Raw genomic sequence first — 22908 nt, 5'->3', positions numbered from 1 at the left:
TCAACATCCTTAAACAGTACGAGTTATTTCCATTTCTCATCTCCTTTTCTCTCTTTTTTCCACAGCCTATTCTGTCTAGAGATAAGTGAATACACTAAATAACCTCTATAATTTTCTATTATACAGACCTTAACCAAAAAATATAAATAACATGCAAATCTTTGATAATGCAGTAATTATTGCAAGCTACAATGCATCATCCACCTTAAGGGGGAATAACTGTGTTTGGGCAAAAATGAGTGAGACCCATGACCTGTAAATTCAAGGACATAATTGTAGCGTATATGAACTGTACCGCACTCACCTTTTGTAGGGTCACAGTGTACTGTTCCCATATCAGTTCTTCCATGCCTGGAGCCTGTTTTAAAACAGTAAGACCAATTTGATTAAAACCACAAACACTTCAATGCTAGAAATAAAGCTATAAAGGAAAATGTCTCAATATAAAGTCCAGTTCATACATTCTACAAACCAAAAAGAGTTGGTATTTTTAAGGAACATTATATTACCTATTTTCAAACACTCCTTCAATCAAATGGCAGTCTTAACAATACTAGAAAATTAGTGAAATACATAAGAGATATATAAATATTAAGTGTTGAGCTTTTTTACTATCACCATGCCAAAACAATCATTATAAAATCCCTCAAAAAAGAAATCTAGAGTTTTTCTTTCTTTCTTTCTTTTTTTTTTTTTTTAAGATTTATTTATTTACTTGAGCGAGAGAGCCAGCATACAGAGGCATGGGGAGAGGCAAAGAGAATCCCAAGCAGACCTGCTGAGTGCAGAGCCTGAATCGGGGCTCAATCTCATGACCTTGAGATCATGACCTGAGCTGAAACCAAGAGTTGGGACGCTTAACGCACTATGCCACCCAGGCACCCTGAAATCTAGAGTTTCAAACAGGTATTTTATTCTTTTTTTTTTTTTTTTTTTTTAAATCACTGCTCCCTCTCTTCCTGTCAAGGGTGATCTCTAAGGCAAATTTTACACATTTTTATGTCTAAAGGAATCCCTGGCCTCCTCAGAGAGTGCCCAGTTGGGTAACCTCTTCTCCATCAGTACTGCTGGACATGAAAGATGAAAATGCCTGCATAAATCGATGGAGGCTTCAGTTTCTTACAATATTCCAAAATACACGTCTAGAAAGGCCTGAAATTGGTAGCTATCAGTTTAAAAATACTAATAATAATCCATTAAATGCAGGCTGCCTTTGAGGAGAAATTCTTAAAGGCTAGAAATACCAAGAAAGCTCAAAGCCAAAGAGATAAACCAGCACTGAAGCAGGCATTTGAACAGGAGGCTGGGAAGAGAGATAAAATGTAGGAACCAAACAGGGTGGAGATTAAATCGGACTGGATGTAGTAGGGGAAAAAATACCATTAGGCTGATGGAGATGGCAGGGACACATCCTAACTCATCCTCGACTCTGAGCAGAGTGGAAATAACTAAAAATATCTCCCTGGAGCATTCCTATCAAGAGCCCTATACTCACAAGTTTGGGACTACAGTCCCATCACAGACACAACTGTACCTCCTCAAAGCACTCTCAGAGTGGTTCTGCATGGTACTGCCACACAGGTACACAAGGGCAAATGCAAATTCTCTCCAAGGAACATACCAGAACACAGGTTTCGGAGAATCCCCCAGGTGCGTATCTGAGGAACATGAGCTCACAACTGGAATGCATACACACATAACAAGTTATCATGAGTGAGAGTTGAAAGAAACAGAAAACTGCAGAGTCAAACACTATAAATATTGGATATTATCAGTCACAGACTCAGAGAGGTAGGTACAATATGAAGTTTATCATAAGAAATTAAAAGGGGACAGGGTGTCGCTGGGTGGCTCAGTCGGTTAAGTATCTGCCTTTGGCTCAGGTCATGATCTTGGGGTCCTGGGATTGAGCCCCACTTGGCCTCCCCACTCAGGGAGTCTGCTTCTCTCTCTCTCTCAATTAAATAAATCTTAAAAAAAATATTTAGACACATAGATCAATGGAACAGAAGAGAGATCCCAAAAATGTACCCTCAACTCTGTGGTCAACTAATCTTCGACAAAGCAGGAAAGAATATCCAATGGAAAAAAGACAGTCTCTTCAACAATAGTGTTGGGAAAATTGGACAGTCACATGCAGAAGGAAGAAACTGAACCATTTCCTTACACCATACACAAAAATAGACTCAAAATGACTGAAAGACGTAAATGTGAGACAGGAATCCATCAAAATCCTAGAGGAGAACACAGGAAGCAACCTCTGTGACCTCGGCCACAGCAACTTCTTGCTAGGCATGTCTCCAAAGGCAAAGGAAACAAGGGCAAAATGAACTATTGGGACTTCATCAAGATAAAAAGCTTTTGCATGGCAAAGGAAACAGTCGACAAAACCAAAAGACAACTGATAGAATGGGAGAAGATATTTGCAAATGACATATCAGATAAAGGGCTAGTATCCAAAATCTATAAAGAACTTATCAAACTCAACACTCAAAGAACAAATAATCCAATCAAGAAACGGGCAAAAGACATGAACAGACATTTTTCCAAAGAAGACATCCAAATGGCCAACAGACACATGAAAAAGTGCTCAACATCACTTGGCATCAGGGAAATACAAATCAAAACCACAATGAGATAACAACCTCACACCAGTCAGAAAACACACCAGGGGAGAAAAACACCTTTAAATACATGGTAATCCCGAGGCAGAAAAAAATGTAAAGACTTGTAAAAGAACAATTAGAGTAACAGCTGACTTTTTTCTTAAGATTTTATTTGAGAGAGAGAGAGAGAGAGCATGAGCAGGGGGAGGGACAGAGGGAGAAGCAGACTCCCCTGTGAGCAGGGAGCCCGATGCAGGACTCGATCCCTGATCATGACCTGAGCTGAAGGCAGACACTTAACCAACTGAGCCACCCAGGTGCCCCTAAGAGCGGACTTCTAAACAGCAATGATGGAAGCCCAAAATCAATAGAATAATATTTTAAAAAACAATACATGTTAATTTAAAGGGCAGAAAAGACATTTTTTAAAAAATAAAAATTGGGAGAGATTACTACCCTAGACCAGCAATAAAACAATTTCCAAAGGATATTTCAGAAAAAAAGAAAATAATACCAGAAGTAAGGCCCAAGGTGCAAGAAGGAATATGAGTAAACCTGAACTGGCTATATTCAGCTGTAATAATAATGTGTAATTTTGTAGGGTTAAACAAGTAGGAACCAAAGCACTGGGCAACATTCCATGTAAATCCAGAAGACTTTAACATAATTAGATTATTCTAAATGTTTTATTCAGGAGCAGAATTAAACTGATTAATTCTGAACTTCACAGAGTTAAATCTACTTAAGTTTTCTGGGGTAACCACTATAGGAATACTTATAGTAAATACGTAACTTCCAACACAGCAGAGGGAAAAATAAAACAAAAAACCAAAGTCAATCCAAAAAAGGCAAAAGGGGAAATTTAGAAAAAACAGCACAAATATAAAACATAAACTAGAATATAGAAGAATATAGAAAAGTAATCACAATAAATATAGGCAGACTGTCAGGATGGATTAAAAACAAGAAGGTGCAGCTGTTTATTTTTACTTTTTTAGAGAGAGAGTATGAGTGAACAGGTGGGAGGACGCAGAGGGCAAGTGAGACAGAGAACCATAAGCAGGCTCCATGCCCAATGTGGAACCCAAGGCAAGGCTCAATCTCATGACCCTGACACCATGACCTAACCTGAAATCAAGAGTCAGACGTTTAACCGACTGAGCCACCCAGGTACCCCCAGCTATGTTTTTTAATAGGAAATTTCTAAAACATAAGGACACAAAGAAATATAATTATATAAATAAAAGGCCTTACTAATACACAAATTAAAATAATTTAAGAAAAACTAGCAGTTTAAAAAAAAAAATAAAGGGGCACCTGGGTGGCTCAGTCGTTAAGCGTCTGCCTTGGGCTCGGGTCATGGTCCCAGGGTCCTGGGATTGAACCCCGCATCGGGCTCCCTGCTCCGCGGGGAGCCTGCTTCTCCCTCTCCCACTTGTGTTCCCTCTCTCACTGTGTATCTCTCTGTCAAATAAAATCTTTAACAAAAATAAAATTTTTTCAGGGGCGCCTGGGTGGCTCAGTTGGTTAAGCCACTGCCTTCGGCTCAGGTCATGATCCTGGAGTAGCGGGATCGAGTCCCGTATCGGGCTCCCTGCTCGGCAGGGAGTCTGCTTCTCCCTCTGACCCTCCCCCCTCTCATGTGCTCTCCCTCATTCTCTCTCAAATAAATAAATAAAATCTTAAAATAAAATAAAATAAAATAAAATTTTTTCAAATAAAATTTGCCATTCTTGCACTGATACTAGTATGAGAGAGAGAAAAGAATTAAAAAAATGTCCAGATGATGTGCTTCTTTTTCCCCTGGTTAACAAACTCTGACTTGGGGAGAACACAACTTAATATAAAAGACAATTCTATCAACTGATCTGTTGGAGCCGATCATTTGTTCCCTTTGGCAAAGGGGGGTTAGAAAAAAGCAATTTTGTTTGGTACAGAAGGTAAACCAGTCTACTCTTGAGTAGCTGTAACTGATGACTCAGAGTGAGAGGAAGTCATAATCCTTTAGCTCACTCTCCTGCTATCTACTCACTTTTAGGACATTTCCATGGCTAATACCATCTGGCTCCAAGAGATCAGAATTCTTAGATTAAAAACTAGAATAAAAAATCACCTCTAGGGTTAAAGAGAAAATACAAATTGTCTGAGGAACAGGCAAGAACTAGCACCTCTGCTACAGCACACCTGGAACCAGGTGCTATGGGACGGGGGTGGGGTGGGTGGGATCAGCATCCCACAGGGCTGATGTTTAGGCTAAATGAAGGCACATCAACACAATGAAACATGTAAACATTCAAAAAGATCATTATCTAAATTATGTAAACCTCCCCAATTATTTAAGTTTGTTCATCATGACGACTGTCGATTGGAAGAAAAGGAAAGTGGATTTTCAGATAAGAATTTTATATCTTACTCACTCCCTTTTGTCCCTTACCTCTTAGTACAGTGTTGGTGCACAGAGGCACGCAGACAGGTGTCCCTCTCAATAAACCAAGAAGTGGATACACTGTCCATTCATCAGTTGTTAATATGATTAAGGCACAGATTTCTACTAGCAAGTTTTCCTAAAGGAAATTTTCTTTTCTTTTTTTTAAGATTTTATTTATCAGAGACAGCAAGAGCAAAAGCGAGAGCACGAGCAGGGTGAAGGGCAGAGGGAGAAGCAGACTCCCCGCTGAGCAGGGAGCCTGATGTGGGGCTCGATCCCGGGACATTGGGATCATGACCTGAGCCGAAGGGAGACGCTTAACCAACTGAGCCACCAGGCGCCTCCCTAAAGGAAGTTTTCTATTACAGTTGGTGGCCCCCTCCTTCTGGGACAGCACCCCTGAGGTGCTTAGGGCTGGGAACTCGAGTGCCTGTGTGACCTGGTGTTCTGGGAGTGCGTCATCGCCGGCCGGCCCTGGGACGCTGCAGTCCACGTCTAATGTGTGCCTGTGTAACACAAGTTCTCCAAGGTTTTAATAAAGTTTTCTATTTTTTAAAAAAGAAAGTTTTCTTAAAAGGAAACAGGAAGCAGAAACCTAGTTCATCAGAATTGATCATCTCCTGCTGTTTCCACAGAACACCTCCTAACTCCTTGGCACCTTCAGGTTTCAACGTGGCCTTAACCAGTCACCTACCAACTAGAAATGAACTTTACTAGCATGCATGCTCCCCAAATTCATCTTCTCAGCGCTTGACACTATCTTAAAGCTGGCAAATTTCAACCAACTGAATTAATCTGGAAGTTGGGGTAAAATAAATACAGATGCCAACTCTTCTTTGAATATAGCAATATCCCTACACATTAAGAAGAAACGTCATATAGCACCCTCTCCAAAATATTTATCTAAAAATCATCAGGAAAGAACTAACCAATACCATGACAGTCACCCCTAGGATTGGGCAATGCTATGGGGTGGGAGGGAGCATAATGTCCAAAGAGGGAGTGATTATTTGGGTTAAATGAATCAACACAATGAGATATACAGGCACTGAAAATAATTGTTTAACTTCCATCATTTTTTTTTTAACTTTATTATGATTACTATGTTTTCAATTAAAGAGGGAAAGAGCAGGACACCTGGGTGGCTCACATGGTTAAATGTCTGCCTTCAGCTCGGGTCATGATCCCAGGGTCCTGGGATCGAGTGCCGCACCAGGCTCCTTGCTCAGCAGGGAGCCTGCTTCTCCCTCTGCCTGGTGCTCTCCCTGCTTGTGCTCTCTCTCTTTCTGTCTGACAAATAAATAAATAAAATCTTTAAAAAAAGAGAGAGAGGGCGCCTGGGTGGCTCAGTCGTTAAGCGTCTGCCTTCGGCTCAGGTCATGATCCCAGGGTCCTGGGATTGAGCCCTGCATCAGGCTCCCTGCTCGGCAGGAAGCCTGTTTCTCCCTCTCCCACTCCCCCTGCTTGTGTTCCTGCTCTCTCTGTCTCTGTCAAATAAATAAATAAAATCTTAAAAAAAATTAAATTAAATTAAACAAAAAAAGAGAGAGAGAACTAGTTGGTTTTCTATTTTTAGGTCTGTCTACTCTTGGTGGAAGGGGTGGGAATATAAATTGGTATAAACCTTGTATAAGCATATAGGGAAGAGATGGGAAGAATACAAAAAAATGTTGAATTTCCCCAGGAGTTGTGGTATGGCAGAGAATATTTTTATATGAGCACATTAGTTTTAGAATACATTTTTATTTTAAAAATAAAAACAGCAAATTCTCTTTTAAAAGTTTTGGATTTAAAATTTGTTATCATTTAGCCAAATGAATGAGTTGCTACAAAACTTTATTTTTTAAATGTTTCCCAAGTAGAATGAATCTGGCTTTTGAAATTCACTGTTCCTCCATAATGAGATTATACTATCTATGTATTCCTATGCTGCCCACAGGAGTAATTTTTTTTTTTTTAAGATTTATTTATTTATTTATTTGAGTGAGAGCTGAGCGAGTAAGAGAGAACCCAAGTTGGGGGGCGGGGAGGGAGTCAGAGGGAGAGGGAGAAGCAGGCCTCCCACTGAGCAGGAAGCCCAGGTGGGGCTCGATCCCAGGTTCCTGGGATCATGACCTGAGCCAGAGGCAGACGCTTAACGACTGAGCCACCCAGGCACCCTTGCCCACAGGAGTAATTTAAATTAGATTTATCAGAAAGAGAATTAAACCCCTATTCCTACCACTACCACCTCAACAGGACTGAGCTAAATAATCAATCAGACCTTGCCAGGTGCCCAAAGAGCTCACCAACTTGTATGAACTAATCAGATTATAAGTGGCTTCTTCTTTACCTAGGGTTAGTGGGCTGGGACATAAATATTAACTACTTAAACATAATATTAAAAGAATATATATTCTGTTACAGTAAGTGATGAATTTAAAATCTTATTTTTTAAAGATGAGGAAACTGAAGTAAAAATACATTTTAATAGCTCTTTTGAAAGCTATTAATATATACCATAATCGTGTACTTACTAGCCCACAGAACTATGACTTTTTATGAAGGTCTCAGAGAAAACCCTTCATTCACTCGCTAACTTAGTCATTCATTCATTCAAAAATGTTTATTAAGCTCCAAGCATGTGATTTGTGGCCCTTTTGATACACGGGCAAATAAAAAAACACCAAAGCCCATGGAGTGTTTACCAACCACAGTGTGCCCAGAAAGAAAATCACTGAGTGTCTTCCTGCCTCGTCTATCTAAATACCTTTTGGAAAACAAAGAGCACCCCACACAGTCACACATTCCTCAGAACATCATCTCTGGGTATGTCAGCGCAGCAGCTTAGCTGAGGGCTTCAGCTCATGCCTCTCAAACTGGGCCACTGGGCTTGGGCCCCACCCAAGCTGTGCTGGGCTATGCCCAGATCCCAGAATTGCTATCAATATTCAGACACTCTCTGTGTGAAAGCCAGCGGACTGTTGTTTAGCTCTGAGGAGCTTTACATACAGGGCCCCAGGAAGAGCTCACATGTATCAGAGCCAAAGACACACATACTCCATGCTGCAGTGATTTCTCTCCTGAACAGAGGCCCAAGAGGAATGTAGGAATAAGTGACAAGGATACACACACAGAGTATTCACAGCAGCAACATTCTCAACAGCCAAAACCTGGAAACAACCCAAATACCTATCAAGAGCAGAATAGACAAATAAATTGTAATATATTATTAAAATGCAATTATTATACTGTAATGAAAACAAATTAGAGCCACACATACCACAACACAGATGCAACTCAAACAGAATGTTGGGTGAAAAACATCCTAGAAGAATGTGCAGAGCGTGATACCATTTTTATATAGTTCAGAAAGCAAACAGTGTTTCACAATGTGAACATGTTCAGCACTACTGCACTGTGCACTTAAAAATAGTTAAGATGCTGGGGTGGGGGCGCCTGGGTGGCTCAGTCGGTTAAGTGTCGCCTTTGGCTCAGGCTCAGGTCACGATCCTGGACTCCGGGGATCGGGCCCCGCATCGGGCTTCCTGCTCAGCAGAGAGCCTGTTTCTCCCCCTGCCCCTCACACCACTCGTGCTCTCTCTCTCTCTTGCTCTCTCTCAAATAAATAAAATCTTTAAAAATAAAAAAATAGAGAATAGTTAAGATGCTAAGTTTTATGTTCTGTGGGTTTTTGTTTTTTTTTTTTTACACCACAATAAAGAAAGCGCAAGCAAAACTAATTTTTTCTTTAGGGATATTTTGTTTAGGGATGCATATGTGTATGTGTGTGGTAAAACTATGAAGAAAAAAAAAGCAAGGGAATGAAAACCACAAACTTCAGGATGAAGTGATCTGGGGAAGAGGCAGAGAAAGGATTTTGTATCCATCTTGGTGAGGCTCCATGGGTGTGCATGATGGGCTCAAGGTCACAAGTATTTATTTTATAACTGGGCTCTATGATTTAGATACATAATTCCTTTATGTGCACCAAACATTTTATTAAGTTCAAAAACAGGGGAGGGAGGCATATGAGTTAACATCAAGGTGTACCCGATTCCTAGACAGGGACATTATACCAAATATTTTTTAAGCCCAGACTTTGCAAAGTAAAAGAGCAGAAGAAAGTGTGATCACTCGACTGGAAAAGGGAAGGAGGGTGGTGGTAATAATTTGAGAGATGCATGGAAGGCAGGTGAGGGAGAGATCATTTAGCTCTGGGGGAGCAGTAGGGTGCACAACTCCCTGGTCTCCTTTCTACCCCAGTCAACACCCCATGCACCAGGAGCATCTTCAGTGTGCTTCTCCCCAGTCCCTCCTTACTTTCACTTTTCATGTAAATTGTGTTAATTATAACTCCTTTGATATAACGAGTCATTCTTAGACAACACGGAAAGTTAGAGGGAGCTAATTTTCTACAATAAATAAAAAACTGTGTTTAACAGTAAGGTATTTACATGAAGAATGAAGAGAAAGGGACAAAGACAAATAGTTAAATTTGATCTATCTTTTTAAAATGTCCTCAAGTTGTTTTTTCCCTCCAAAATATCTTGGCCAAACAGGTAAAATCCTACATTTTACATAAACATGTTAAAAACCAACCAGAAGGCAGATAACCAAAAGTCTTCACTGCCTCTACTCCCCCAAGAGGCAACTAACTTTTAGGCTTTTTGTCCACAAATTGCTACTTCCCAGAGATGGAGGCCATAGCTAAAGCTAAAGATTATTCAAACTCAGCCCATAAGGGAGCTGCCTGATAAAAACCCCAAGCCATAAAAGTAAACACTCATATATTACAGTAGTACTTACCGTTCAGATTCTAAGAGGAAAAAAAGAACATGTGAGAAACTGTTTCCTATATTTTAGGAATCTAGATATAAGAATAAAGATTTCTGTAGAACAGGAAGCAAAAAGTTTTACCCCAAAACAAGAAATTCCCAAACACAAACATCTTCTACGAGGCAGTACAATTAAGTCATTCCCAGGAAGCAACACAGTGCTTGCTGGGAATGCTCCCAACACATGGAAAACAGCAGCCTTTGATTCCTAAGTCCCATAAGAGGCTATCAGTTTCACACGTCTGCTAAAAATAAGCCAAGTATTTTTAAAACCCACCACTGACTACACGCTACATGTCACAATTTGTTACTGAAAGCTTCCAGAAGCGCAAATAAATCCGAAGAGAAAGGAGTCACTGTGAGAAAGCTTTTGCTCCCCAACCATTTCCCGCAAAGAAAAGCTGGGAAGGAGGGGGGGGGAAGCTTGCAGAGGGACTCACATGGCCTTTCAATCTCCCCAACTTTTTAACAGCCTGGATCCACATCCTCTGGAGGACCTGAGCAGTCTTCATGGCCTCTGGAGATTAATCAGCCAGGCCACTGCCTACACCCCTGGCTGCTCACCCATTGCCATCACTCCACGTGGTTATGTAAGACGGAGACAATAGTGGCCCACATTCCCAGCAAATCCTGCTGTCATCTCACACAGTGACACATCCATACAGCAGGGACGCCGGAACGCTGTGAAAAGCACTACTTGTGAGGAAAATAAGAAAGCAGCGGGATTTACACCACCTGAACGGCTTTCTTTCCCTCCCTCTCTCCCGTGCAAGGGAAGGGAACGAGAGAATCGGAGCAAATATTCTTGTTAGACATATTGAGCGACTCAGTATCAAAGCAGAAATTATTAAGCAAATAGGACATTTTGGAGCAAAACTCTGGAAATGAACATTTAGAGAAGTGTTTATTTATACAGACCCTCCCGTACACACATACACAAAAGGTATAAGCTGGCTAGAAATGAAATGTTTCAGGTGAATGGAATTGCTAATGTTACACAGAAATTAAAGGCCTGAAGATAAGATGTTTCACATCCTTGGAGATAAGAGGTCTGTAGGCGAGAGAAAGCCTGGAGCTAACTGGGGGACAGAGTGCTCACTCAGCAGAGTTTTCTCTTCTCCCTAACCTTTCTGTAAATTTAGCAGATAAAAGAGTAACAAAGAGCCATACCATCTGTTTCTGTTTTTACCAATGGTGGGGGGGAGTGGAAAAGTACATTTTAGTTTTTTTTTTTTTTAAGATTTATTTATTTATTTGAGAGAGCGAGAATGAGAGAGAGAGAGTACATGAGAGGGGGGAGGGTCAGAGGGAGAAGCAGGCTCCCCGCTGAGCAGGGAGCCCGATGCGGGACTCGATCCCAGGACTCCAGGATCATGACCTGAGCTGAAGGCAGACTCCTAACCAACTGAGCCACCCAGGCGCCCCACATTTTAGATTTTTGAACATCTAGAAAAAACTTTATGGGATGTCTGTGGGTTCAAGTTGGGTTTGGGATTTCAGAAGCATGATCTTGGGGATCCAGTCATCATTCTTGCTACTACTGTATATGTTACACCAGGGGTTCACACCAAGTAGTTTGTAAATGTGAAGAGTGCACCCTCGGAACCGTTTGATAAATATGGACCATGAGATGGAGACCACAGAGGAAACAACGAGATGCAGAGGCAGAAACGAAAGCTATAAAGGCAGAAGATCTGGGGTGCAGTCTCTGTTCTGTCACTTAGCTGCGGGGCCTTGGATAAAGGGTCTCCTTCTTCACAAAATGGAGAGAATACCACTTATACTTCAGAGGGCCACCATCAGCCTGAAATGAAATACCCTCTACAAAGGGCGCATGCTGAAGAGGCACTCGAAAATGTTCATGTCTTTCCCTTAAGCTCTTCATAAGCGTTAGAACAGCAAAATAGGGTAGGAAATGAATAAAAGTTTGCTTCAAATCTTACACCGAGAAAGGCAGGAAGTACAACGCCCAGTACTCAGCTGGGCTGTGCAAATGGAGGCAAGCTCCCTACACACCAGCCAGGCTCATCCCAGGGCTCACTGGCTCACTGGGCCCCCGGAGCAGAGAAGCACAAGAACCTAGGCAAGGAAGGCAGGCATAAGCAACTCCCTCCTTGACTCTGACAGTCTTCCCAAAAATACTTGAGCTTCCCTGATGAGGAAATAAATACTTCTTTCCCTAATTTATGCATACTGCCCAGAAGTCACAGGCATCCTACCACTTAAGAATTCCAGATTCTTGTACAGTGATTTCCAGAAGTCACAGTTTCTGCCCTAATTCTTTTAATTGTGCTAAAAAAAAAAGGGCATAACAAAATTACCATTTTAATCATTTCTAAGTGTACAGGTTCAGTAGTGTTAAGTACTTCACATTGTTGTGCATCCAGTCTCCACGACTCATCTTGCAAGACAGAAACGCTACACCATTAAACAACTCCCCACCGGGGCACCTGGGTGGCTCAGTCGTTAAGCGTCTGCCTTCGGCCCAGGTCATGATCCCAAGGTCCTGGGATCGAGCCCCGCATCGGGCTCCCTGCTCAGCCAGGAGCCTGCCTCTCCCCTCCCACTCCCTCTGCTTGTGTTCCCTCTCTCGCTGTGTCTCTGTCAAATAAATAAATAAAATAAAAAAATAAAAAAACTCCCCACTGCCCCCTCCTCCCAGCCTCTGTTAACTACCATTATAATACTTTCTGTTCCTATGAATCTGACTACTAGATATTGCATGTAAGTGGAGTCTTACAGTATTTGGTTTTTTGTGTGGGACATATTCACTTAGCATAACGTTTTCAATGTTCATTCTTGTAGCATGTGTCAGAATTTCCTTCCTTTTTAAGACTGAATAATATTCCATTGTATGTGTATACAACATTCTGTTTATCCAGTCATCCATGGATGAACACTTGGGTTACTCTCACCTCTTGGCTATGGTGAACGATGCCACTGTGGAACATGGAGATGCAAATACACTATCACTAATTCTTTACTCATTCCCTCAGCAAATGTTTACCAAGTGCAGCCTATTAGACTCTGAGGATGAAATGATACAGATAAGGCACTGGGGGCACCTGGCTGGCTCAGTTGGAAGAGCATGCAACTCTTTTTTTTTTTTTTTTTAAGATTTTCTTTATTTATTTGAGAGAGAGAGAGCATGAGAGGGGGGAGGGTCAGAGGGAGAAGCAGACTCCCCGCCGAGCAGGGAGCCCGATGCGGGACTCGATCCTGGGACTCCAGGATCATGACCTGAGCCGAAGGCAGTCGCTTAACCAACTGAGCCACCCAGGCGCCCGAGCATGCAACTCTTAATCTCGGGATTGTGAGATCGAGCCCCACATTGGGCATAGAGACTATTAAATGAATGAATGAATGGATAAATAAAAAGCATGGCATTTAGAGATACGTCACTACCCTCGGGAAGCTTGGCAGGAGTCAGCACCTGACCGGCAGGGGGAGGTTCCCCTAAGCAAGTGACGCTGAGATAAGGTCTGAAGAATGAACGGGATTGGGGCGGGGGTGGGGTTGTGCAGGATGCACACAACAGCACAGAGCAAAGGCCCTGAAAGAGAGTGGTGTAGAGAGTGGCCATCGCACCACCGCAGCCTTTCCCTAGAAGTTGTTCTACCAGGGGCATCAAAAGGACATTTTGTGGCAGAACAGCTGCCTCAAAGAGAAGATCAAGTTTAGCAATTTACCTTCCCAAAGATTTCTAACCTCCATATTCATATATTCGAGAAACATTTCCTGAACAGCGGCCTGTGGCCTGAAAGGCAAATTACCCAAAGTCACTGCGCAAGGCAGTCCCAGTCCAGGGAAGAAGTAGGACAGTAAGCAGTAACAACAGCTCAGTGCTGCTTTCTGCCACGGCAGATGAAGATGAAATGAAGGCTCAGTGTCCGCGCTGGTGGAGCCAAGCCAAGTCCTTCCCTCACAGGAAGGATTTTAATGGGAAGAAGGAACAATAATAAACAAATAAACATACACTATAATCGCAGGAGCAGTAAGTGCCATTGGCTGTAACACTCGAAAGCACTAATCCTAAAAAAATCGGAACCGTTCTCCAAGGAGGGGGTACAAAGGCCCTGAAGTGAGAAAGAATCTCATTATGTTCAACGAAGAAAAAAGGCCCTGTGGGGCTGGAGCAAGGTGAGTGATGAGCTAATGGCAGTTACAAAGAGCACACCCCTCTCCTGCCTCACGATATCCGTCTTATTTTAATGGTTGTGAAGGATTTAGTAAAAATTACAATTGCTGGGCACAATTTCAAGACACCTATCAAAGAAGTAAGCAGGAACCACTTTTTCCCAGGGAAGGCAGAAAATGAGCTCCAGTCTCTTTTCCTAAACTGACTAATTTTTAAAATTATAAACCAAATCCTTGGCTTTGGGCCACTTGCCTGTGGTCTCTCAAAGTAAACCCTTTCTTATAGCAGTAAATTAGTCAGCAGTGAATTAGGCAAGTCTTCAAGTAATTTTTGGTTTTCTAATAAAAATCGTCCATCGTTTACTCCACAAGTATTTCACTTTCTGATGGGCTAACAAGGCAATCACCAGCTCCTGACCCTCACTTCACAGCTCCAGAGGCTAAGTGCTCACAGGCAACAACGAAAACTGTGGGCACAGTGTGCTCACAGCACACACCGTACAGTGTTTACAGTTAAGAAAAAAGTAACATACACAGGTTACAAGAGGGCTTCCTGAAAGGTCATCAGAATTCATATGATTAGATTCTAGGCCCACTGCTGAAAGATACCAGAGTTACTGAGGTTTTTTTCAACCCCATTACCCTTTATTTACCTAAGGGAAAACTTCAGTCTGCATTAAAAGAAAGAATTGGGAGACAATGATGGTACGCCAGGGCACCCAACCGTTGTTTAGAGAGCAGCTGTGCTGAAATGTAAAGAGCAATGAACCTAGACTCCAAGAAGACACTTCCAACCAAGACTCTGACCCTCGAACCCACCCATGACCTTGGGCACACAGTGAATTCTGTTTCCACTGGATACAAATAAGGAGTAAGAGTATCCTTGTCTACTTCTTAGGGTGAAATGAAGCAAACTCCTGTGGAAAGCACTCTATAAAATCCGGACCAAGAAACCTCCAAGTGGGAGACAGGGTCTTCATAAATATACCCCTGGGAATGGCAGCCATATACTGTTAAGTCAGAGCTTTGCAGGCCATCCCATACACCTGGTCCAAGCTCCGCTCCCCACACATTCGACAAGCTCTGTGACCTTGAGCAGCTCACCTGGTGGGGCTCAGGTGCCTCATCTGTGCAACAGGACACACAGCGTCTACCCCATTACAAACGCTGTAAGGACCGAAGGAAGCAGCATTTGGAAAGGCCTTGCTCAGGGCTCCTCACTGAATTAGCGCTCTCAATAAAGGTACCCACCAAAGGCCTGCAGCAACAATATAACAAGATCCCTCCCAAATAAGAATTGCGTTTTCTGTCTCCTGGAAGAGCACAGTCTAAGAACGTATCATAGAATCCAAGAGAACTGGAAGTGTATGTCCACACAAAAACTTGTACATAAATGTTCATAGCAGCATTATTTACAATAGCAAAAAAGTGAAAACAGTCCACATGACTATCAATCGATAAATGGGTAAACAAAATGTGGTCTATCCACACAACGGACTAGTGTTCGGCCATAATGAGGAATGAAGTCCCAATACACGGTGCGACATAGATGAATCTTGTAAACAGTTTAAGATGCCAGATAGATGCAAAAATACAAATACTGTATATGATTCCATTTATGTAAAATGTCCAGAAGAGGCAAATCCAGAGACCAAAGTATATCAGTGGTTGCCTAGGAGTAGCTATTCAGGGAGAAATGGGGGTGATTTAACTAAGGGATGTGTGAGTTATTTTTTGGTGATAAAGATATTCTAAAATTGATATGGTGGTGATTGCACAACTCTGTGAATATATTAAAAACTACTGAATTGTACACTTTTATTGTATGGTATGTGAATTATATCTCAAAAGAAGTTTTTTGTTTTTTTTTAAAGGGATGCATAATGGATTCCATAATCAGAAAGTGGGGATTCTGACCTCTACTGTACCACTTAATTCAGGCAAATTACATTAACTTGTCTTTGCCTCAGTTTCCCCAACTGTAAACCTTTCTAAGGTTGTTATGAGAATTTAATTAGACAGTGCATGTAGAGAACTCAGGGTAGTGCATGACACATTGTAAATGCTCCATTACTTCTAGCTATTAGCAATATCATAATTATTAGACTCATCTTACAGAAAAGAAGACTTAAGTCAGAGAAGTAAAGTAACCTGCTCAAGTTCATACAAGTAAAAGGTAGCAGAGGACAGATTCTAACCCAGGTCAGTGCGGCTGCAAAGCCTGTATCCTTTCCACTGAAGACCGCGGCCTCTTGCCCTGTACACCGATAGAGCCTTTCAGAAACTACCTGCGATCAGTTCCTGGCCTTTAAGTCAAAAAAACAAAAAACAAAACAGAAGCCATGGTGTTGGTGCTTGGGCACCAGACCAGCGATAGATCCAGTCCCTCTGACAAGCTTGACAGTCATTTCTAAGTAGTTGGTCTGGGTCCAGTCAGCCTGGCTCAGCAACTCTTCCGAGTGACTGTAGAACCCTGGTGACTTGGGAAGGAGAGGGTGCAGGAAGGGAACCGGGTCAGACTTTATTTCTGGCTCTTTCAATGGCCAGCTAAGGACAAGCTCCCTGGGGCTGCACCTCCGTGAACACATGTGTAAACCAGGGGACCCAAAACATATCATCACTCACTGAATATTACAAAGTGCCAGACACTGTGCTAAGTGTTTAATGGCTGTTAACCATTAAACCTTCCAAAAGCCCAATTCCTCCCTTTTTACTTATGGAAATATAAGGTCTGATGAGCCATGAAACAAAGAATTGATAAGTTGGACTTCATTAAAATTACAAACTTCTCTCTGTGAATGACAATGAAGAGACTAAGCAAAAACTAGGAGAAAATACTTGCAAAGATGTCTGATAAAGAATGATTATCAGACAAATATATATGAAAAACTCTGAAAACTCAACAATAAAACTGATTAAAAAACAGGCCAAAGACCTTAATAGACACCCCACCAAAGATCCACAGATGGCAAATAAGTATATGAAAAGATGTTTAACATCATATGTCATCAGGGATATACAAATTAAAACAAAGAGATACCACTACACATATTAGAAGGGCCAAAATCTGGAACAATGACAACACCAGATGCAGTGAGGATGTAGAGCAATAGGATCTGGCAAGAATGCAAAACGGTACAGCCACTCTGGAAGACAGTGTGCTGGTTTCCTTAAAAACCAAACATACTCTTGGGGGCGCCTGGCTGACTCAATCGGTGGCACCTGTGACTCTTGATCTCGGGGTTTTGAGTTCGAGCCCCATGTTGGGTGGAGAGATTACTTAAAAATAAAATCTTTAAAAAAATAAAATAAACAAAAAATGAAACATACTCTTATCACACAATCCAGCAGTTGTGCCACTTGGTATTTACCCAAAGGAGTTATAAACTTATGTCCAAACAAAAACAGATGTTTACAGCACCTTTATTGAGAACTGCCAAAACTTGGAAGCAACCAAGATGTCTTCAGGTGAATGGATGAATAAACATGTGATGCATCTCGACAATGGAATATTATTGAGCACTAAAAAGAAATGAGCTTTCAAGCCATGAAAAGACATAGAAGAAACTTAATGCATATTACGAAGTGAAAAAAGCCAATCTGACAAGGCGATATCCTGTTTGATTCAAACTATATGGCATTCTGGAAAAGGAAAACTATGAAAACAATAAAATGATCAGTGGTTGTCAGGATTAGAGGGAAGAAGAGAAAACAGGCAGAGCACAGAGTATTTTTTTAGAGCAGTAAAAATACTCTTATGATACCATAATGACAGATACATGTCATTATACATTTGTCCAAATCCACAGAATGTACCAGAAGTGAACTGTAACGTAAACTATGGACTTTGGATGGTCATGATGTGTCAGTGTAGGTTCATCAACTGTAACAAACATACCACTCTGGTGGGGAATACTGATGATATAAGGCTTTTACCCTGTATAGGGGCAGGGGGTATATGGGAAATCTCTGTACCCTCCCCTCAGTTTTGCTGTGAATCTTAAACTGCTCTAAAAAAAGAATTAAACCTTAATTAAAAGAAAAATATATATATGTATATAAAACTGGAAATATTAAGGAACTTACAACACACAGTTCCACAACTAGTAGGTGGCTGGTCACAATCTGAGTCCAGATCTGCATGAGTCCAATTTTAATAAGACATGAGGGGGGGAAAATCAGATAATTACATTTCAGACCTCTATGTTCATAGTTCTGATACACTGAGCTATGAAGTATAATTGTAATTTAAACAGACCATTCTTATTTGTAATTATATAGAAACCATTAATAAGCCAAAAAGGAAGGTGCTAATTTGGCAACAGGGACAAAGCCCTGTCTACTCTATGATTTTGAATGTGACTAAGCCCATACAACATTAAAACACAGCTTCACTTAAAAAAAAAATACATACATACAAACCACCACCCCATGACAGGTACCAAGATAAAGAAAATTATAAACTGCTTTATCAAAAGGTATGTTAGAAAACCAATTATTAGAGTGCTCAGCTAAATTCTGCTAGCAGGGTTGGCCCTAATGAAATACAGAATAAACTGTCCCTCCCAGACCCAAGGCACCATCAGAGGATGGCTCACACAGAAGAGTGACATGATGCTTCCACCACATATCAATATCCCTGGTTAATTCCCAGAAAGCCAGTAAGCCTTACAGAGTCTGAAGCCTCAAAGACAAGCCTTTTCTATCAGAATTGGGAAATAAATGCAGGAACTTAAAAGACCTCATGTTTAGATACTGTATTGCTAACACGTGGGAGCTTATTAGAAATGCTGAATCCTGGGGCACCTGGGTGGCTCAGTCAGTTAAGCATCTGCCTTTGGCTCAGGTCCTGATCCCGGGGTCCTGGGATCAAGTCCCACGTGAGCAGGGAGCCCACTTCTCCCTCTCCCTCCCCTCTCGTGCTCTCTCTCGCTCTCTCTCTCATAAATAAATAAAATCTTGAAAACAAAAAAATGCTGAATCCCAAAGCCCTACCTTGGACCTGTTGAAAAGAATATGTATTTTACCAAGAGCCCCCATGTGATTAACGCACACACTGAAGTTAGAGAAGCTTTGGTCTAACAGCATCTCCAACAGCACTCTGAGCTGTAACGACAATGTTCTGTACCTGTATTGCCCAGTATGGTAGCCACCAGCCACGTCTGGCTATTGAGCTTTTGAAATGCGGCTACTGCAATTAAGAAACTAAATGTTTAACTTAAATTTATAAATAGCCACATTTAGCATGTAATTTGTTAACCATATCCCTAGCAGTCATTTAATGTTTCCATCTTTTTTTGGCGACTATAACAAATACTGTGGCAAAATTGGAGTGCATGGGGCCCTCTCCATATTTTGTAGTATTTCTGAATTGAACACCACAAACATTTCCAAGCATCTCCATATGCACTGACCCATTACTTTTAAAAGAAGTTCCAGCAATTCAAAGTGCTGTATCAAAATGAGTCAAATGCCATGTTTTTTAAATACCATTTTGAGGAGAAAAAAGAAAAGAAATACTACTTATTTACAGAAACAGTACTTGCTTTCATACTTTAAGGATTCTTTTGGTAACCTTTTAAATTTTCCTGCAAGGGGCACCTGGGTGCCTCAGTCGGTTAAGCATCCTACTCTTTTTTTTTTTTAAGATTTTATTTATTTATTTATTTACTGGGGGGAGCACAAGCAGGGGGAGCAGCAGGCAGAGGGAGAAGCAGGCTCCCCGCTGTGCAAGGAGCCCAGCGTGGGACTTGATCCCAGGACCCGAGGATCATGACCAAGCCAGAGGCAGATCCTTAACCAACTGAGCCACCCAGGCATCCCAAGCATTGGACTCTTAATTTCAGCTCAGGTCATTATCTCAGGGTCATGAGATCAAGCCCTGCATTGGCTCCATGCTGAGTGTGGAGCCTGCTTAAGATTCTCTCTTCCCCCTTCCTTTTACCCCTCCCCCACTCAGGCATGCATTCTTTTCTCTCAAAAAAAAAAATTCCTTTGAGAAAAAAAGATTTTTAATTCCTTATGTAGGCATATTAGTAAAACTTAGTAAATGATACATGGGGGTCTTTTTTTTTTTTAAGATTTTATTTATTTGAGAAAGAGAGCAGGGAGAGGGGACTCCCCACTGAGCAGGGAGCTCCATGCTAGGCTCAATCCCAGGACCCAGGGATCATGACCTGAGCCAAAGGCAGACGCTTAACCCACTGAGCCACCCATGCCCTTTTTTTTAGGTCTTTAGTGGAAATTTATTTTATTAAACTTCCTTTTTTTACAAGACACATTTTTTGATACTTTGAAAACACTAAGCAGCTTCTCAGTATGAGACATAATAATTTATATTAAACCATTAATCTATGAATAAGATTTAAAAGCTTACAATTTATGGTTTCAACTGCTATGTATTTATTATACATTTAAAATATCAAACTTGATAACTGAAAGTGTGCTTGAATGGTACATTTAGCTCAGTGTGTATCCACTGCATCTCATGGAATCAATGGAGAAAAAGAACTCTCAGTTGCACTAGAACACACTCCATTAAGGGGAGGGGGCGGCAAAGACCAGAGAGACAGGAAGGGGAAAGGTGAGGTTTCCTGCATCCACCTCCTACACCAAGGCAATGTGGGAGACCAAGCCAAGCTATTAAAAATACTGAAAATGCAAATCAGCAAGCCTTACTAACGACTCTGACTTAATAAAACACAGGAGATGTAACTGAATCAAGTTATACAAAAACTTTAGGCTTCTCCTACTGTTTTCTTCTCAAGACAAAATTCATTAAATAAAGAAAAAGTTAAGATATTTGAAACAGTTTTGTTTCTAAACTTACAAAAGATCTCATTCTTTGGTCTAATATCTTATATGTCATTATTATATAAACTGAGCTAAACTGAGTCCATAATATAGTGTGCAGACACCCCGTCCCCCACCCTGCACCGTTCCTTTATTGGTGACATGGGAAATCTCAGATATGGGTCAACATTTTTTTAAATTCTGAAGGCAGCAATGTTGAGCTCCTCTCAGAAAAATCCATCATTGCCTAGTAACAGAAATTGCTGGTAGAAATTGTAGGCGATCTTAAAGCATAAAAAGGCACCCAACATTTCCCTTTTGTGGAACTGGTGATGGTCAGGAAATCAGAAAAGGCCACTGTGTACTAACAGACATAATCCACTAGGTGGCGCAACGATGCAGAAATAAAAAGAATGCTGTTTCCCTTAAATTTAAAATTTCAAAATAAATGCCATTTAGAGGAAATTAGAAATGACCTTTAATAATTACAATAAAATCCTGCCACTATAGCTTTTATAAGAGGCAAGATAAATTTTGCAAATGGGGGTGCTAAAAGTAGAAAAATAACACTTACTTGTCATTCATTAACATTATAAAAACACAAAGGCATATTATAAATACGTCCTCACCCTACACAGTTGCTAACCTGGCTCTGGGTGCTGTGGGAAAGTCAAAGGAATTTAAGCCCTCTGGAAAGCAGAAAATAGCACTTTCTAATTGTTAATCAATGGACCTAATTAGTATAGAGGAACATAATTTCTAGATGACAGACCTACAGGAGTTAGTTTCCACGTAAAAGGTGGGATCCATTCACTGGTTCATTGGACACATATTTATCAAGCACCTGTTTCATGCCAGGCTTTGTCCTGAGCACTTGAGATTAAACAATGAGGGTAACACACACAGCCCTGCCTTCAGGGAGCTCACAGACTCATGAGGGTCAGTGTAAATCAAGGGGTCAGTCAGCAGCTGCAGAACTAAAGCTGACAAGTGCTATGAAGGGAAGGCACACACAGGTCTAGAAGAGAAAGGACTGGTCTCTTCGGGAGATGAAGGAAGGCTCTTCTTAGTGACCCTGTGGAAGCAGGGTATGCAGCTCACTGAGGAAGGGCAAGCAAGAGACAGCACATCTGGGGCACAGAGAGGGAGGCAGGTGGGGGAGCCCGGGACTCAGGAAGGATCTTGGTCTCACCTATGAGTAAGTCAAAAGTCTGGGGCAGGTCAATGGCACAGGCAGATCTGTATTTTTATATATTTGAGTCTAAATTCCTTATCTTACTGAGAGCCAGAGAAGAAATTAAGCCTGGGTCGACAGCCGCAGCAGGTTACTGGACGTAGGAGGTGGGAAGGACAAGGACACAGGGACCTGACACTGATTCCACATGCAGTAGTGGCTCCTCAGGGCAGCCGAAGCCAAGGGGTCCATTCAAGGGCTTAAGCTCCACGCAAGATCCCCCCATACTGTGAGGAAAGACCAAAGTGAACTATAATTTCCAAGCCAGGTTCCAAAGGCATGGTTGCAGTCTTGTTACTGAGGAGCCGGTAAGAAAAAGGGGTCAGGGAAACAGAGTAACACACTACGGTCTCTAGCTGTTCTACTTCATAAGTGGCTCAAGTCCCTAGTCTGTCACTAACCAGCTGTTCTATGAGCATCCTGGGTGATAATACTCATCTCCCAGGGTTTTTGTGAAGACAGAATTTTATGTGGGAGCTTTTATAAACGCTAAAGTACCACACAAGAGGGGTATTTCCTATATTAAGTAAGCCCCACCCTAAAAAAGGGCAATGTGGTATAAGTTTAATAAGATATAAAAAATAGATTGCATTCAACATTTAAGAGTCTGTGTACCAGGCTCTGAAAACAAAGACCGAACAACATAGGACACAGTCCCCACCCTCCAGGGATGCTTGTTTTTAGGATGTAGGAAGGCCTGGAATAGTACAGAGAACAATGACTGTAAATGCTTAAGAGCTGAGGGTCAGTCACTGATATCAGTCCAAAGCCTTTCCAAATCTCCTAAGCTGAGGGAACATCATTAATTCCTTTTCTGCACTATATTTCTTCAAGACTTTTAACCCATGATGGCACTTTATTATAACTTTGAAGGCTTCCCTGACAGGTAAGAAT

At 41.4% G+C, this 22908-nt stretch overlaps 1 protein-coding gene across 9 annotated transcripts in view; it reads right to left on the bottom strand.

Annotated features, from left to right (window-relative positions):
- The window catches only part of TJP2 (tight junction protein 2), a 123413-nt gene that overhangs the window by 38573 nt on the left and 61932 nt on the right, over positions 1 to 22908 (bottom strand). For 5 of the 9 annotated variants that reach the window (XM_032427499.1, XM_032427493.1, XM_032427496.1 and 2 more), the window contains one exon: positions 305 to 358. In XM_032427499.1, the coding sequence (XP_032283390.1) occupies positions 305 to 349 (45 nt within the window). In that variant the 5' untranslated portion in view covers positions 350 to 358. Of the gene's footprint in view, positions 1 to 304; positions 359 to 10291; positions 11024 to 22908 lie in introns of those variants that run through there. The other 4 variants (XM_032427494.1, XM_032427497.1, XM_032427492.1 and 1 more) reach the window with 2 other exon arrangements.

The sequence above is a fragment of the Phoca vitulina genome, unplaced genomic scaffold, assembly GCF_004348235.1.
Source record: "Phoca vitulina isolate PV1807 unplaced genomic scaffold, GSC_HSeal_1.0 scaffold37, whole genome shotgun sequence".
In the NCBI taxonomy this organism is placed as follows: Eukaryota; Metazoa; Chordata; class Mammalia; order Carnivora; family Phocidae; genus Phoca; species Phoca vitulina.
The sequence above is the reverse complement of the archived record's forward strand: the minus strand, read 5'-3'. Positions and strand labels throughout refer to the sequence as shown.